Here is a 17,099-nt window from a genome sequence, read left to right as displayed (position 1 = left end):
GCAGGGGCATCCTCTTCCCTTTCAGGTGAAGTTCATGAAAGGTTTATTAGAATATAGATCAGATTAGATCCAATAGGTCTATTAATATTGAACTAGTGGGTAGGCTGATAGCTGAATATTCAAACATCATGGTAAAATGAGGTGGTCACTGAGATTCTGTAGGTATAAAACTGAGTCATATTAGGGGCAAGCATTCTCACACAGAGTCTGCTCTCCAGGATAGATCTATCATGGAAATGTCTAACTGGGGAGTGCCAAATGCTGATTATCAAACCATCCAATACTGCTTTATAAACAACAATTTGTCTTGTACCAGAAGTATCCGACCTGAAGTGGAGTACATTATTGTGTACATTTTCGTTGCAGTAACGTCAGTGTTCACTGTGTTTCTGAACCTGTTGGTGATCATCTCCATCTCACACTTCAAGCAGCTCCACACTCCCACCAATGTGCTGATCCTCTCTCTGGCAGTGGCTGATCTGATCGTAGGACTGATTCTCATGCCAGTGCAGGGAATGAAACTGATTGAGCCATGCTGGTACTTTGGAGAAATATTTTGCTCTATATTTCCTCTTATTCTTTATGTGGTTGTCGTGGCATCTCTTGGTAATTTGATTATTATATCCGTGGATCGATACATTGCTGTGAATGACCCTTTGCGATATCCAATGAAGGTCAATAATAACAGAGTTGTTGTTTCTATTGTTGTAAACTGGTTATTCTCCTTCTTATATTCATTTTATCTTTTGTATGAGTTTTTACTGTATCCTGAGAGGAACCACACATGTATTGGAGAATGCATAGTTGCTGTTACACTGGAAAATGTACTAATAGATGCTTTTGTTTGTTTAGTGGCACCTTGTTGTATAATTATTCCATTATATGTGAAAATCTGCTTTGTAGCAAAACGGCAAGCGAAGCATTTAAATTCAGTCACAGACAAAAAGGCCAGATCAGAAAAAAAGGCTGCAAGAACCTTAGGGATTGTAGTACTGGTGTATCTTCTTTTTTGGACGCCATACTATTTATATTCTCTTTCTGGTGGGCATGATGAAAATGACTCTCTTATAATTAAAGTAATGGATTGGATTGTGTGCATGAATTCCTGTATGAATCCACTTATATATGCAATGTTTTATCGATGGTTCAGACTGTCAGCAAAATACATTTTGACACAGAAAATATTTGAACCTTCATCGGCATACTTAAATCTGTTCACAGAAGAGAAATGATCACTTACACTCTCATGCAAATGTAAATGAGATAATGTGCCTCTAAATAAAAGAGTTCTTGTTTTAAGCACCTCCTTATAGAACGTTAGATGGCATGTAACAGCTGTTTTTTATTATTATTATTATTAAAAAAAAATGGTGTCTTACATGTATATTGTGATTATATTTGTGAGTGACACTATCTGCTCCATTTGCTCTGTTTGAAAATGAAAGATGCTTGGAAGATAGATGTTAAAAGAAACTGCAACATTTGTCACACTAGAGTAGTTATTACAAAGATAAACTTTAGTTTAAATTAAAGAAACCTACTTTATTAGAAGAAAGCAAGGTAACATATATTTTGATGCATGGCCATGGTAACTGTGCACTTACAGTAAAACAATTGAGACAAATTTCTCAACATGAGCTTAAATGATTGATGATGGACAAGAGTGATGTTTAATCATTATAATGACAGTTATTATTAAGCTCTTCATATCTCCTGTTTTCTGCCTTATAAAAAAGAATGAATTAATTAACCAGTATGACATTCAATTAGTTATGCACTCATTTTGAATTTCTACAGTGTGTTAAGCATTTACATTAAAAAGGTATTTACTTCACCACAGTTTACAATATACACTGCATTAACGTGAAGAATAAATTTATGAGGGGAAAGATGTTGTGATTCATTAACAGTGTTAAACAATCCCAACTGTGTTTAGGCTAACAGCTCTCAGTGATGTGTCGGGTCCTCACAATAGAAGCAGCACTGACACTTTTTGCAGGAATAAGAGGGAACCCATCCCCTATTTAGGATGTATGGCATATCTAATCTGCTCCATATTGGACACCAAATCAAGCTGTGATATGAGGTCAAACATATATATTGTAAATGCGGAGGGCAGTTTCACAGGTCACAATGGCACTCAAACTACTTACATCATTCCATATTCCCCTCTATTAGACAGTTTTATTGTCTAGAGCAGTGCTTCTCAAACCTGTCCTGGAGAATGTGAAACACTGAAACCAGCAAAATGACTAAAAATGACTGGGCCCTCAAGAGAGACAGGAATGTCCAATCCTGCTCCTGGAGGGCCACTGTCCTGCAGAGCGTCAAACACACCTGAGCCTGCTGTTCAGGATTACTATAAACTTCCAGGAAGGTGTGCTGGAGCAGGTTGGAGCTAAATTATGTGGGACATACTACTGTATGAGGTGACAAGAGGGGCCTTTCACCCCACTCTCAGGGTAAAAGACAACCAGTATTGAAACAAATACTTTAGACAAAGTAATGAGTTTTGCATAATACAATCTACACTAAAACAACCACTTCAGCAAAGTTATTAAAAATATATTTGATCAAATTAGTCCAGAAAAAAACATTGCGTTTCTGCCCATAATCACATCAGGCACCAGCTAAATTTAAAGCGAAAATGCATAGTGAAACACTGGGTTTTTGCACTCTCAGAAAAAAAAGTACAACAGCCTTTCAAGTTACTAATACAATTTAGGTACTAATATGTACAATTTAGGTACCAATATATACTTTTGTGGCACTAATATGCACCTTTTAGGGGCAAATAAGGTACAAAGATGTACCTTTTGAAAGCATATCACCCTATTGACAGCTTTTGTACCTTTTTTCCTAAAAGAGTCTAAAATAAATAAATACATAAATAAAAAACAGGAACTGCGTGAATATACAGTTATTTATTTAGTTTAAACAGCAGATTTAATATTTATCCATTTCTGGTCATAGTTTGGAGACAATGAGCATATGAACTGTTGCCCCTCCCCACGGCCAAAATCATTTGTCTGTGGATGAGTATGAAACAAGGACTGGTGTGATGTTGTCCTGCTCCACTTCACAGACGATGGGTGAAAAGAGAATTTTAGAATGACATGACAGTAATTTATGACACTATATTCAACAGGAAGAAGAACTCGTTCAACACATCATATGTCACCAGTGTTGGGGAAAGTAATGCATTACAATATTGCGTTACTCCCTAAAAAAGTAACCAATTGCGTTTCTTAGTTACTTTATATAAAAAGTAATGTGTTACATAACTTTTGCATTACTTTTTCTCACATGGGCTAGGCTTTCTTGTTTAATTTTTAATAACAACAAAAAAGTTCTATTTTTGGCAAATGTTAAGGCCCTTTCACACCAAAAGTGTAATGAAAAAGCCTCACACTGAAGGAAATGCATATTTACACCTGTACAGTTGAGGGTGCAACTCAAACACTGAATAAAACTTTACTTAATGTTTTCGTGCAAGTGAAATGAGTAAATGCATGTTCACATTATAACTGCTACCTGTTTCATTTATCTTGTGCACAGAACACTGACATCTTGTGCATAGTTTCCACACGCCATGTGCGTTGCTTTATTCACTTGAACCATTGCACTTGCATTACTAAAGCATTAGTGCCCCCTAGTGGCACTCATCAGTACATTTCCCTTTTTTATTTTCATGTTCCCATGTAACAGTCAACTAGTAAATAAAATAAAACTTCTTTCAACATCTTTTTTTTCCTCTTATTTTAACATTCTTAACTTTTAACAATGTGAAACATACGCTTTATTATTATTACATACGTAACCTGAGACGTTCCCTTTCGAAAGGGAACTCAACACTGCGTTTGAAATGCTATGGGGAACGATATACCCACGCCGCCATGCTTGAGGGGAGTGCATGCCAAAAAAGGCTAGACAAATGTCAGAGCTATCAGTTTCAACTGAAATGCCTGCACCACTCCCCCTACGGGTCATACATAGGATGTAAGTGACAGCATTCCCTATGGCCAACTGCCCAAGCTATAAGCCTCAAAGAGGCCTTCCAAAGAAGGCCTACCAAGGCCGCTCAAACATAGTCAACCCTGATTGCCACCAGGGAGGCCGACCTGGTCTAATTAAAATAACTTAGTCTTGGCCAACAACCTGTCTGGTCACAGAGTCTCAAATCATTTTCTTCAGAGAAGATATCCAGTAAGAGGGACTGCAAAGAGGCAGTAACCAACTCAGACCAGATTGTAGAGACGGGCATCCTGGAGAGCAGGACTCAGCTTAGCACTTTTTACCCTTACCAGTGAGGGGGAACTCTGCTCAATCTTAGGATCTACTCAGCACTTAATTATTTGCACTGAGGAGGCTGTGCACTCTAAAGGGACCCAAACAAGGGGAGTACAACCAGCCTAGGGGCTGATCTTCAACAGGGAGGCCTCAGAGAGGCTTTCAACCACTGACCAGACTTAGGGAGCTAAGTACTATACAGAACAATCCTCTAAACGAGGGCAGTACTGGGCTCAACCTAACAGATAAACCATACTGTAGGCACAAAATCATGGAGGCTCCCAAAAAAGGGCCTGCAACATAAAGTAATTCAAAACAATGTAGAATATATCACAGCAGCCTTGCAAAGGTCATACATGTGAAAACTATATGCTTAATCTGCTAAAAAGACTCTCAGATGTGGGGGACTCGCTTACAGGGCGGCCTGTGAAGGCCACACACCTAAAGCAGCTCAATTGCTGATAAAGCAAGATCCCACAAACATGGGAACTTGTTCTGACTGAAAACGAGTTTATCTAGCAGCTAAGATTGTAGAGTGCCCACATAAGAGTCTACCTCAACACGTTCCAACAAGCAGTGTACTCAGTGAGAACACTTTTGACTCTTTAAGCAAGAGGAGTACAAACTTATGCCATCAAGCCCTGAAGGAGGCCCAATAGGGCCTGCGACTCCAGAAAACACAGGCGTCAGCTCGTGGCAGTGTCTAAAGTCTAAGGGAGCCAAACCGAGAACCAAACTATCCAGTGAGGTTAACTAGTTTAACTCAGTCTGAGCTTAATTGATCTACACATTCCAACAGGCAATGTACTCAGTAAAACACTTTTTACTCTTTAAGCAAGAGGAGTACAAACTTAAGCCATCATGCCCCGAGGGAGGTCCGACCAGGACCTACGACTTCAGAAGACATGGGCGTCAGCCAGTGGCAGTGTCTAAGCTCTAAGGGAGCCAAATCTAAGAACCAAACTATCCAGTAAGGTTAACTCAACCTGAACTTAATATATCCACACATTCCAACAGGCAATGTACTCAGTAAAACACTTTTTACTCTTTAAGCAAGAGGAGTACAAACTTAAGCCATCGTGCCCTGAGGGAGGTCCGACCGGGACCTACGACTTCAGAAGACACAGGCATCAGCCAGTGGCAGTATCTAAGCTCTAAGGGAGCCAAATCTGAAAACCAAACTATCCAGTGAGTTTACCTAGCTTAACTCAGTCTGAGCTTAATTGATCTACACATTCCAACAGGCACTGTACTGGGTAAAAACACCCTTCACCCTTACAGCAAGGGGAGTACAAAGAATATTATGCTGCTATGCTCTGAAGGAGGTCAAAGACCGGCCTACTACTTCAAATGATCACGGGCATAAACCTGTGGCAGTGCTAGTTCTAAGTGAGCAAAACTCTGACTAAACATCTACCAACAAAACTTGTTATACAACAAGCTATTGTGCTCTGAAGGAGGCCCAAACAAAGCTTTCTACTCCAAACAACACAAGCAACATCTTGTGGCAGTGTTCAAACTCTAAAGGGAGCTACATAAGGACCAAACTGAATAGTGAGGTTCACTAAACAAAACTCAACCTGAGCTATGCATTCCAACAGGCAATACTTTTTACCCTTATTAGCAAGTATTACAAACTTAGTCACCATGCTCTGAAGGAGGCCAGAAAAAGGCCTACTACAACAGAAAATCAGGTGCTAACTTGTGGTAGCAATAGAGTTATTGAGCTCACATTGTGTAGGGCAAAATAGAACTAGAGCATTAACAACCCTGAGAAACAGGAGAATGCTTCACTTTTCATTCATACTACCCTGAAACCAATTTCAAGGTTGGGTACTTTTCACCAAAGACAGAAACATCTGTACTGAACCCTAGGGAACAGGAGCTAAAAGAAAGCTAACACTGTTTCACTCAAGCTTCCTAATTCAAGGGGTTCAGGGGAAAAGACTAAAACAAAGTATAGAATGAAAAGCTCTAGGGAAGTGGGGCCATAGCAACACTAACAGTTTCTTATTCACATAGTGATAAGGGGCCTACCACCTGAGACAACGGCACCAGGGAGACTTAGCGATAGTCTGCTACCTTAGCTGCTATCTATCTTGCACCTACACCAAAGGGGTAATGGGCCATGGCCTGACAACTCTGATAAGAGGAGGCCAGAACTAGGAAAACTACACTCACCTAACAGGGGTAGTAATAAATGGGTGAAATGCTTCAGTATATCACCTAAACCCTAGTTCTAGCCTAGGCCAGCTATAGCTGTGGGCCTATAGGGCCACACATAAGCATAGATCTGCCTGGGGCTTAAAACTCAGCCTCTAAAAAACTCTCGATAGAGAGGAGGCAAACTCTGAAAAATAAACTCCATAAATCAAGAGCTCAGAGGAGCGATGCTCAACCCAAGCCAAACAATGTCAGGCGGCCCCGAAAGTCGACGTTTAACATAGATCTATCTGAAGTAAAGAGTGCTAATCTCTAAAACAAACTCTAGCTACAACCAGAGGTTGTTTTTTTTTTTTTACACACCCAGGAAAAAACTATACAGGAAACTAAGGTCAAAATATTTCAATATATAAATATAGACCAAGCTCACCTCCCTGCGGCTTGAAGAACCGAGACTTACCATCATAGAAAAGATGGAATCTATGGTCCTTTCAAGCCTAAAAGGGCCCCTTTACTACCAAGCCAGAAGGCGAGCCATCAGAAAAATCTCATCATGGGCCCAGCCCTTGGCCTGATTGTAAAGAAGTGCCTGGGTATAAATTTACCATTACTCAGGAGGCGAAAGAAGACAGAAGAGGGTAGATGTAACTACCCTCATGGAGAGGAAATCAATCAGTGATGCTGCTGGCGTCTGTAATTGATTACCTCTTTCAAATCCTTCTTCTTCATAGAGTCCCGCCTTCTCTGGGATCTGCTCCGAGGAGGAGGAGGTGCCCGAGAGGCGACACTGGATCTTCCAACCGAGGCAGCAGTCTGTTTAGTGGCCCAGAGAGCAAGATCTGTGGTGCAGCGCAGCTCTTCTACCTCCTCAGGGGACAGACCCTGCCCCTGATCCAGATCCTTCAGCAGATCTGTAACACTGCCATAGTGTGTAAAGCAGCACCAGCCTGACCCGCTGCTGCGTATGCCCTGCCGTTTAAACGAGAAGTCATCTTAAGGGGCTTTGATGGCAGGACCGGAGCTTTCAATGTCGGTGCCCGCCCTGTGACGAGATGCAAACGTCTCGTCAATAGGGGGCATCAACCCATGCTGGCTCATTCCCTCAACATCAGCGAAATTAGCTCACTGATGTCGGTGAATACGAGCCGAGTATGGGTTTTTCCATGCCTTTTCGATCTCAACATGTAGATCGGGAAGGAATGGAAGGCTCACGGGGGCTGCCAGATTATGGTCGGAAAGGAAGCACTCGTCGAGCCGTCCGCGTGCGGTCCCTTTCTTAACGCGCTCCCATGGCAGCTGCAGCCTGCCAGAAGCGCGCTCCATAACCTCGAGCAGCTCCACATACGCGGGGCAGGGAGGCCTTGAAGTTTCAGAAGGCTCACCTTCTTCCTCTTCAACAGCCACCTCCTGCTCTCTTGGGCTTAAAGCCAGAAGAGCACTCGCTGCTGGATCAGATGATGTCAAAGAAAGGACATCATCATCATCCAGCAGCTCACCCTTGTCAGCCGCTGGGGGTTGCGAGAGATTCACACCTCTCTCAAACTCCTCAGCAAGCTCCATCTGCGAGCCCCATGATTTCAGTCGCCGCTCTGCCTCAGCACGGGCGGGACAAGAACCACTGGGCACAGATGCCGGCCCCTCTTCCTTCGAGAAGAGGGCAAAATGAGAGCGAAGCGTCCTAATAGGCAGACGCTCACAGTTTGCACAGACAGCACCCTCAAGCACTGTCCGTGCATGCTCCTCTCCCAGACAGAAAACACACAGATTGTGTGTGTCATCAGGTGTCAAAAACCTGGGACACGGATCCACACACTTCCTGAAACGTTTGTTAGACATAATGTCTTACCAGATTTGAAGAATCACAGTCAAACAAAGCAGTCCCTGAAGACGAAAAGATACTGACTGCTTTTCTAGGTGCTCCTTTTATACTTCCGGGTCGCATCTATTATGACGTCATAGGCTGTCACCGGCCAATAGGATTGGTGAGATTTGATAATTGCTTTCAGACACCGGTTCACTTGGTGACGTTCCCCATAGCGAGTCAAACGCAGTGTTGAGTTCCCTTTCAAAAGGGAACCACATTCAACACTCCTCAATGAGTCTTTCGGGTTTACCCATTAATCTCCTTGGCCTCACAGCTTTTTTCTGCATTCTGAGATAATGATAGCGTATTATCTGTAGTTTTCTTTGGGGTAAAAATCCCAGTTCTTTTCAGTTAAGTTTTTCACAATTTTTTTCTTGGGCTCTAAGACGAAAACAGCCTCTGGCGATCACTCTAACTTAAACTTTGTGACGGGCTTGGGATCCGATTCAGCGGTGGGCTCTGGCTTTTCCGCGGCGGGCAGGGCTAACGGCTAGCTGGGCTCTGCGTCTGGAGTGGGGCTGGTGATGTCCTCATCAATGATGCACATAGTGAATGGTGAGTTGCACTGCACCAGCAAGCACTCCACATATTCGCCGAAGCTCCCTCGAGGACCATCCACAGGCACTTAGTAGATAAGGGAAGTAGGAGGCGGGAACCGGCAAATATTCAACATACTAATAAATAAACACAAAATTAAGCTAAAAGGAGACAACTGCCTAACACATAACCAAAACATAACATAAAGTCCAGGCCTGTTCCTCTCTCGTCCTTCACTGTCGTCGCTCCTTCTTTTTTTGCATTCAAAGCTCTTCTATCAATCACCCACTGGCCTCACGCCGTTCACTCATGGCTCTCGGCCCTGCCCTGCTTGCCACTTGCTCGTTGAGGCTGGTATTGTAGAAAACACATAGGGAGCTGTCAGGGTAGTGGGTGAGGCTTGCTAGATCAAGAAAGTCCCTTGTGTAATCTTTGAGGGAGCGATCCCACTGCTCTAGCAGGAAGAGATTGATAGCAGGGATATCCATATTTTAAATTTACCATAAAAAAACCCTTATGTTGCGGTCTTGTGTTCTGTCAGGGATTGCTTGTATTAAAATCCAATAAATGATGCATGACGCAGAATGAAAGAAAATTTGACTTAAATACATAGAGGGATGATCATTAACAGACCAAGGAACAACTAGACCTAGATACAAATACAGATGTGGAAAGCAGGGCAGGGCCAAGAGCCATGAGAGGACAGCACAAGTTAAGAAGGACTCTTTATTAAACTAATACTCCAGGTAATAGAACAACAACAATATAAACAACAATAAAACAGCAATGATAGTAACAGCAATGAAAAATAAGCAGAAATGACAAACGGGTAATAGTAGAAGTATTTAAGTAGTAATAGCATGTATAATAATAATGATAATATTTTGTGATGACGGCAACAGTAATATCAATAATAATAATAACAGTAATAATAGTAATAATAATAACGATAGTAATTGAAACGGAGACGAACTCCGTAATTCCCTCCTCTGGCCATTGGAGGGAACCCTCGCCCGAGTACTGACTTGCACTCACACTCACGCACTACATTTCCCAGCAGCCCCGTACCTTGGACTAATCACCACACCCAGCTGAAGCTCATTTGCCGGACTATTTAAGACTCTCATTGCCTCTTCTCCATTGCGAAGTCTTGTATTGCCACGGTGTACATTTCTGAGCGTTTTTCTGTGTTTATTGCCTGCCTGTTATTGATCCTGTTTGCCTCTCGACTACGATTCTCTGCCGCCCGCCTTTTAGACTGTTTATTGTTATCTGGACTGTGAGTGTTATCCGCCTGCCCTGATTCCTTGCCTGTACCCTGACTACGTTTCTGCCTGTCCTTCGCCATACCTGTTTGCCCCTGTTTGACCCTGCCTGTTGTACCACGCTTTTCTCTAATAAAAGCCTGCTTATGGATCCCAACTCGAGTGACGACCCGTTACAGTAATACTAAAGATGGTGATGACGATAATAATTTGTGTTGACAGCAATAGTAATATCAATAATAATAATAATAATAATAACATTAATAACAATAATAATAATAATAACAACAACAATAGTGATACTAATACTAAAGATGGTGATAATATTTTGCGATGACGGCAACAGTAATATCAATAATAATAATAACAACAGTAATAACAGTAATAATAATAACAATAGTAATACTAAAGATGGTGATGATGATAATATTTTGTGTTGATGGCAATAGTAATATCAATAATAATATAATAACATTAATAACAATAATAATAACAATAGTAATACTAAAGATGGTGATGATGATAATATTTTGTGATGACGGCAACAGTAATATCAATAATAATAACAGTAATAATAAAAATAATAATAACATTAATGATAAAATAACAATAGTAATAACAATAATGTAATAATGAAATAATGACACATACCCAACACATACCACACCTATCCTAGCTTCTGCGTCAGTGTGCATGTCTGTTTTTTTTTTTTTTTCACAGTACGATTACTATTTGTATATATATGTATGCCTAAGCTGAGGTGGTGCATTAAAAGAAGGGTGTGGTGCATTAAAATCAGCATTCGGTGCATTAAAATCATGTGTGATGTATGCTGGGCGTAGATTTCATTTAGTTAAATTTATATATTTTAAATATATATATTAAATTATTTAAATTATTAAAGATATTCATTAAACCGTTACCGTCCTTATACAAAGCAGAATATCATCCCATCAATATCATCCTATTACTATCAATATCATCCCATCAATATCATCTTATTACTGCTCAATGTTTCTATGATATTGATAATATTATTAATAACAATAATGTCAATAATAATAATGAAAATACTCATAATATTACTAAAACCTTGTATAAGTATATATAATAATAAGTGAATGCATAATTAATTAGGATGAGTGTGTCAGATTTGTAATAGTTGAATGAGGTCTGATCTGGAGTGTTGTGGTTCTGATATACAGTTGTAATGAGGTGAAAAATATTCTAGGGAGATGTAGTCTGTGAGCAAATTTTTCCAATGCATTATGTGAATAGTGTTTCGGGATTTCCAGTTCAAGAAGATAGTTTTCTTGGCGATGACTAAGGCTACGAGGAGCATCCTTTTGTTTGTTATTTCCTGATTGAGGGTTGATAGATCGCCCAGTAGACAGAGTAAGGGGGATAATGGGATGCGGCAGCCCAGGAGGCGAGATAGGGATTCAGTGACGTCTTTCCAAAAGTGTTTAATGGGTGGGCAGTGCCATGTGGCGTGGATATATGTGTCCAGACGATTTTGTGAGCAGTGCGAGCAAATTTCTGATGTGAATCCCATTTTAGACAACCTTTCCCCAGTGTAGTGTGTTCTATGAAGAGTCTTATACTGTATGAGCTGAAGGTTGGCGTTTTTAGTCATGGAATAAATATTTTTACAAATTTGAGTCCAGAAGTCGGTCTCAGGAGCAATCGAAAGGTCTTCTTCCCATTTGATTGTTGGTAAAGTTATAGTTTTATTTGAATTGGTTATAATTTTGTATATTTTGGAAAGCAATTTTTTCGGGGAGGATATATTAACTAAATCTGTTAATGCAGAAGGAAGGTGAAGGTTGATGGTTCTATTGTTGATTTTGGATAAAACAGCTGATTTGAGTTGCAAATAATTCAAGAATTGATTGTTCCCGATACCGTACTCCTGAACTAAGTAGGAAAATGAAACAAAGTTGTTAGACTGAAAAATGTGATTAATATGTGTGATGCCCTTTTCTGCCCATTTATGGAAATTGAGTGTTTTTTTGTTGCTTGTGAAATCAGGGTTGTTCCAGGGTGGGGTGAGTTTAGATGGGGCCTGATTGGAGTTTGTGATTTGATTATATTTACACCAGGCTGTCAGAGCAGAAGCTATTGTCATTGCTTTGAAGCATGGGTGATGTTTAATGGACTGACTGAGAAATGGGATGTCTGATATGTGCAAGTTTTCAGAGTGACTGTTCTATGTCTAGCCATATTATGTCTGACTGAGTGGGGTGAGTCCATTTATATATGTATTGAAGTTGGTTTGGTAGTGAGTAATGGTAAAAATGTGGGGCTTCTAATCCATCTAAAGATTTGGGTTTTTGTAAAGTGCTTAATTTTATCCGTGGTGGTTTATTTTTCCAGTAGAATCGGGTAATGGTGGAGCCTAAAGATTTGAACCAAGTGAGAGTAGGTTGGGTTGGGATCATTGAGAATAAGTAGTTTATTTTTGGAAGTACTGTCATTTTGATTATAGCTATTCTGCCCTGGATGGAAAGTGGTAAGTTGTGCCAGCGGTGAAGGTCGTCTTCTAATGTTTTCAGTAAAGGAGTGAAGTTGAGTCCAATCAGCTCTGACAGCCTGGAGGAAACCCTAACGCCTAAATAAGTGATGTGGCCTGTGCATAGAGGAATGGGTGATACCTGGGCTACCACATCCCATTTGGTTTGATGTAGTGGAAGAATTGAAGATTTATTCCAATTAATTGCATAATCTGATATTGTAGAGTTTAAATCAATGGTTTTAGTTATTTCTTGCAGAGATGATTGAGGATTTTGCAAAAAGAGTAAAATGTCATCAGCATATAAACTAATCTCATGTTGTGTTTGGGGTGTGTGGATTCCTCTGATGAGTGGGTTCTGACGAATGGCTGCTGCTAAGGGTTCAATGAAGATGGTGAATAAAGAAGGAGAGAGTGGGCATCCTTGCCTAGTCCCCTGTAACGATTAGTCCAAACTGAAGGCGAGATGATGAACCCAAGTGCAGTTTATTGAAGTAAAGTGAGCAAACAAAGCAACCATTAGACTTGAAAATGAGCAGACTTGACCTTGAACAGACTTGACCATAAGTCTCACCGACAGCAGGATTACAATAACAATACACGACCAAGTAACATGGGGAAGACAATGGCTTTAAATACAAGAACTTAGAGAACACATGACTAAGACAACCAATGGGGAAATGACACAAGGAACAAGGGAACCAATGACAGAACAGAACTGAAAACCACATGACCATAAACAACCAATCAGAACATGACACATAGACTAAGGGAGAACATGAGGATCAAGGGAAGCATGGCACAAACAAGCAACATGAAACAAACTACAAAATAAAAGACATGAAAACATGAACATGAGAACAAAACCCAAAACTATACGTGACATCCCCCTGTGCAGTGTGAAGCTTTGTGATGTTAGTCCATTGGTGGTGACCGTGGCAGAAGGTGCTGTGTATAAAATTTTAATCCAATTAATAAACGACTCCCCAAAGCCAAATTTTTGTAATGTGGTGAATAGAAAGTTCCAATTGACTGTCGAAAGCTTTTCTTGCATCTAAAGTGACTATGATGGTATTTTCCTGTTGTGACGAATAATGTATTAAATCGTATAGTCTGCGTGTGTAGTTGGATGCCTGCCTACCTTTAATGAAACCAGTCTGATCCGGGTGGATTATGAATGGGATAATTTTTTCAATTCTATGTGCAAGAACTTTACTGATTATTTTGATGTCTACGTTGATGAGAGATATAGGACAGTAGTTTGACGGAAGGGTTGGATCTTTATTAGGTTTGGGGATAAGTGAAACAGTGGCTGTGTTCATGTGCACTGGTAATCTTGAGTTTTCTTTTATTTCTGTTATTGCTCTGATGAATAATGGAGATAAAATGGACCAGAAGTGTTTATAGAACTCAGCAGGGAAGCCATCGGGTCCTGGTAATTTGTTGCTATGATAGTAGTTTTTTTATTGATGATTTCATTTAGCAAGAATTTTTGTTTTCTTAATTCATTATATATTCTGTTGGGTTATTTGCATGTAATATTTCAAGTTCTTTTATTTTATTTTCTAGTCTGATTTCTTCTTGTTTTTCTATTTTCTTTTTATGGATGGAGAATGAAATGATTTTACCTCGTAGTACTGCTTTGCCTGTTTCCCAAAGCAATGAAGCTGATAACTTTGGTGAGTCGTTTATTTCTAGGAAGGATGTCTACTCTCTTTTAAGATAACTGTCAAACTCTGGGTCTTTAAGGAGTGATATGTTAAAGCGCCATCTACTGATGTGTTTATGTAAATTAGCTGGATTCCATATAAGTGTTACTGGAGCGTGGTCACTGATGCTGATGGAGTGGATTTTGTGCTCTAAGATATTTGGTATGATTGAATTGCTAGTTAGGAAAAAGTCGATGCGAGAGTAGCTATGATGAACTGGCGAGTAAAGTACAGGTGCTGGTCATATAATTAGAATATCATCAAAAAGTTGATTTATTTCACTAATTCCATTCAAAAAACTTGTATATTATATTCATTCATTACACACAGACTGATATATTTCAAATGTTTATTTCTTTTTATTTTGATGATTATAACTGACAACTAAGGAAAATCCCAAATTCAGTATCTCAGAAAATTAGAATATTGTGAAAAGGTTCAATATTGAAGACACCTGGTGCCACACTCTAATCAGCTAATTAACTCAAAACACCTGCAAAGGCCTTTAAATGGTCTCTCAGTCTAGTTCTGTAGGCTACACAATCATGGGGAAGACTGCTGACTTGACAGTTGTCCAAAAGACGACCATTGACACCTTGCACAAGGAGGGCAAGACACAAAAGGTCATTGCAAAAGAGGCTGGCTGTTCACAGAGCTCTGTGTCCAAGCACATTAATAGAGAGGCAAAGGGAAGAAAAAGATGTGGTAGAAAAACGTGTACAAGCAATAGGGATAACCGCACCCTGGAGAGGATTGTGAAACAAAACCCATTCAAAAATGTGGGGGAGATTCACAAAGAGTGGACTGCAGCTGGAGTCAGTGCTTCAAGAACCACTACGCACAGACGTATGCAAGACATGGGTTTCAGCTGTCGCATTCCTTGTGTCAAGCCACTCTTGAACAACAGACAGCGTCAGAAGCGTCTCACCTGGGCTAAAGACAAAAAGGACTGGACTGCTGCTGAGTGGTCCAAAGTTATGTTCTCTGATGAAAGTAAATTTTGCATTTCCTTTGGAAATCAGGGTCCCAGAGTCTGGAGGAAGAGAGGAGAGGCACACAATCCACGTTGCTTGAGGTCCAGTGTAAAGTTTCCACAGTCAGTGATGGTTTGGGGTGCCATGTCATCTGCTGGTGTTGGTCCACTGTGTTTTCTGAGGTCCAAGGTCATGGCAGCCGTATACCAGGACGTTTTAGAGCACTTCATGCTTCCTGCTGCTGACCAACTTTATGGAGATGCAGATTTCATTTTCCAACAGGACTTGGCACCTGCACACAGTGCCAAAGCTACCAGTACCTGGTTTAAGGACCATGGTATCCCTGTTCTTAATTGGCCAGCAAACTTGCCTGACCTTAACCCCATAGAAAATCTATGGGGTATTGTGAAGAGGAAGATGTAATATGCCAGACCCAACAATGCAGAAGAGCTGAAGGCCACTATCAGAGCAACCTGGGCTCTTATAACACCTGAGCAGTGCCACAGACTGATCGACTCCATGCCACGCCGCATTGCTGCAGTAATTCAGGCAAAAGCAGCCCCAACTAAGTATTGAGTGCTGTACATGCTCATACTTTTCATGTTCATACTTTCAGTTGGCCAAGATTTCTAAAAATCCTTTCTTTGTATTGGTCTTAAGTAATATTCTAATTTTCTGAGCTACTGATTTTGGGATTTTCCTTAGTTGTCAGTTATAATCATCAAAATTAAAAGAAATAAACATTTGAAATATATCAGTCTGTGTGTAATGAATGAATATAATATACAAGTTTCACTTTTTGAATGGAATTAGTGAAATAAATCAACTTTTTGATGATATTCTAATTATATGACCAGCACCTGTATATGATGTTTTATTAACAAAATTCGGGAGGAGCAGGTGCAGATAATTAGACTAATTATCACAGGTGGAAAGCATTCAGCTAATCAACCAACGGAGGTATATATACGGCAGACCTACCTCTGTTCGATTGACAGTTTATCAGCATCCCTCCACCACCCCATCTCCTCACTTCTAATTCTATCTGGACAGCACGCCAAATACGCATTACTTTTCTCTATCTAATTATATGTATATGTGAACTCGTGAAATATTCTCTGTCAGTTGGATGCTGTAGCCTCCAACCATCGCCAATGCCAAAATCTCTCATGAACTGTATTATTGAGTCAGTAGATTGCCAGTGTGTTTTATTACTTGCGGATCTGTCAAGTGATGGGTCAATTACGGTGTTAAAAATCGCCTCCTATAATTACTGGGCTGTTGGTTATCTGAATTTGGGCCGTAAATGTTGGCAATTGTTACCGGGTTATTGTTAATTGTTATGTTTATGATAATAAAGCGTCCTTCTGGGTCTGAAATAGTTGTATTATGAACAAATTGAATTTTTTTGCTTATCAAGATACATACTCCTCTTTGTTTTGAATTATAAGTGGCTGAAAATTAATGAGTGAATTGTGCTGATCTTAGGGTGTTTTGTTTTGAATCTGCAAGATGTGTTTCTTGTAGTAAACATCTGCCTGTAGATTATCCAAATAGTTAAGAAAATATATTTTTATTTTGTCTGAGAGCTAACGCCATGGATGTTCCAGGTTATGAATTGGAGGGGGGGGGGGGGGATAATATATTATGGCTGGGATGATATTGTTGAGGGAAGGGTTCTAGCAGAGCCAGGGGGTGATGTCCTTGTCTTTGAATAGCTGTCCATCAATGTACAATTTGTCCACTGTAAATATTGCTCTTTTGCCTTCTTTTATCATTTGCTTG

At 40.2% G+C, this 17,099-nt stretch overlaps 1 protein-coding gene across 1 annotated transcript; it reads left to right on the top strand.

Moving 5' to 3' along the window:
- The first annotated feature begins 236 nt into the window (after positions 1-236).
- Positions 237-1,232, top strand: LOC127525504 (trace amine-associated receptor 7c-like). The gene has a single exon (XM_051918087.1). The coding sequence runs from the start codon at positions 237-239 to the stop codon at positions 1,230-1,232; it is 996 nt and encodes a 331-aa protein (XP_051774047.1).
- The last annotated feature ends 15,867 nt before the right edge of the window (positions 1,233-17,099 follow it).

Source organism: Ctenopharyngodon idella, chromosome 13, assembly GCF_019924925.1.
Source record: "Ctenopharyngodon idella isolate HZGC_01 chromosome 13, HZGC01, whole genome shotgun sequence".
NCBI lineage: Eukaryota > Metazoa > Chordata > Actinopteri > Cypriniformes > Xenocyprididae > Ctenopharyngodon > Ctenopharyngodon idella.
The sequence above is the reverse complement of the archived record's forward strand: the minus strand, read 5'-3'. Positions and strand labels throughout refer to the sequence as shown.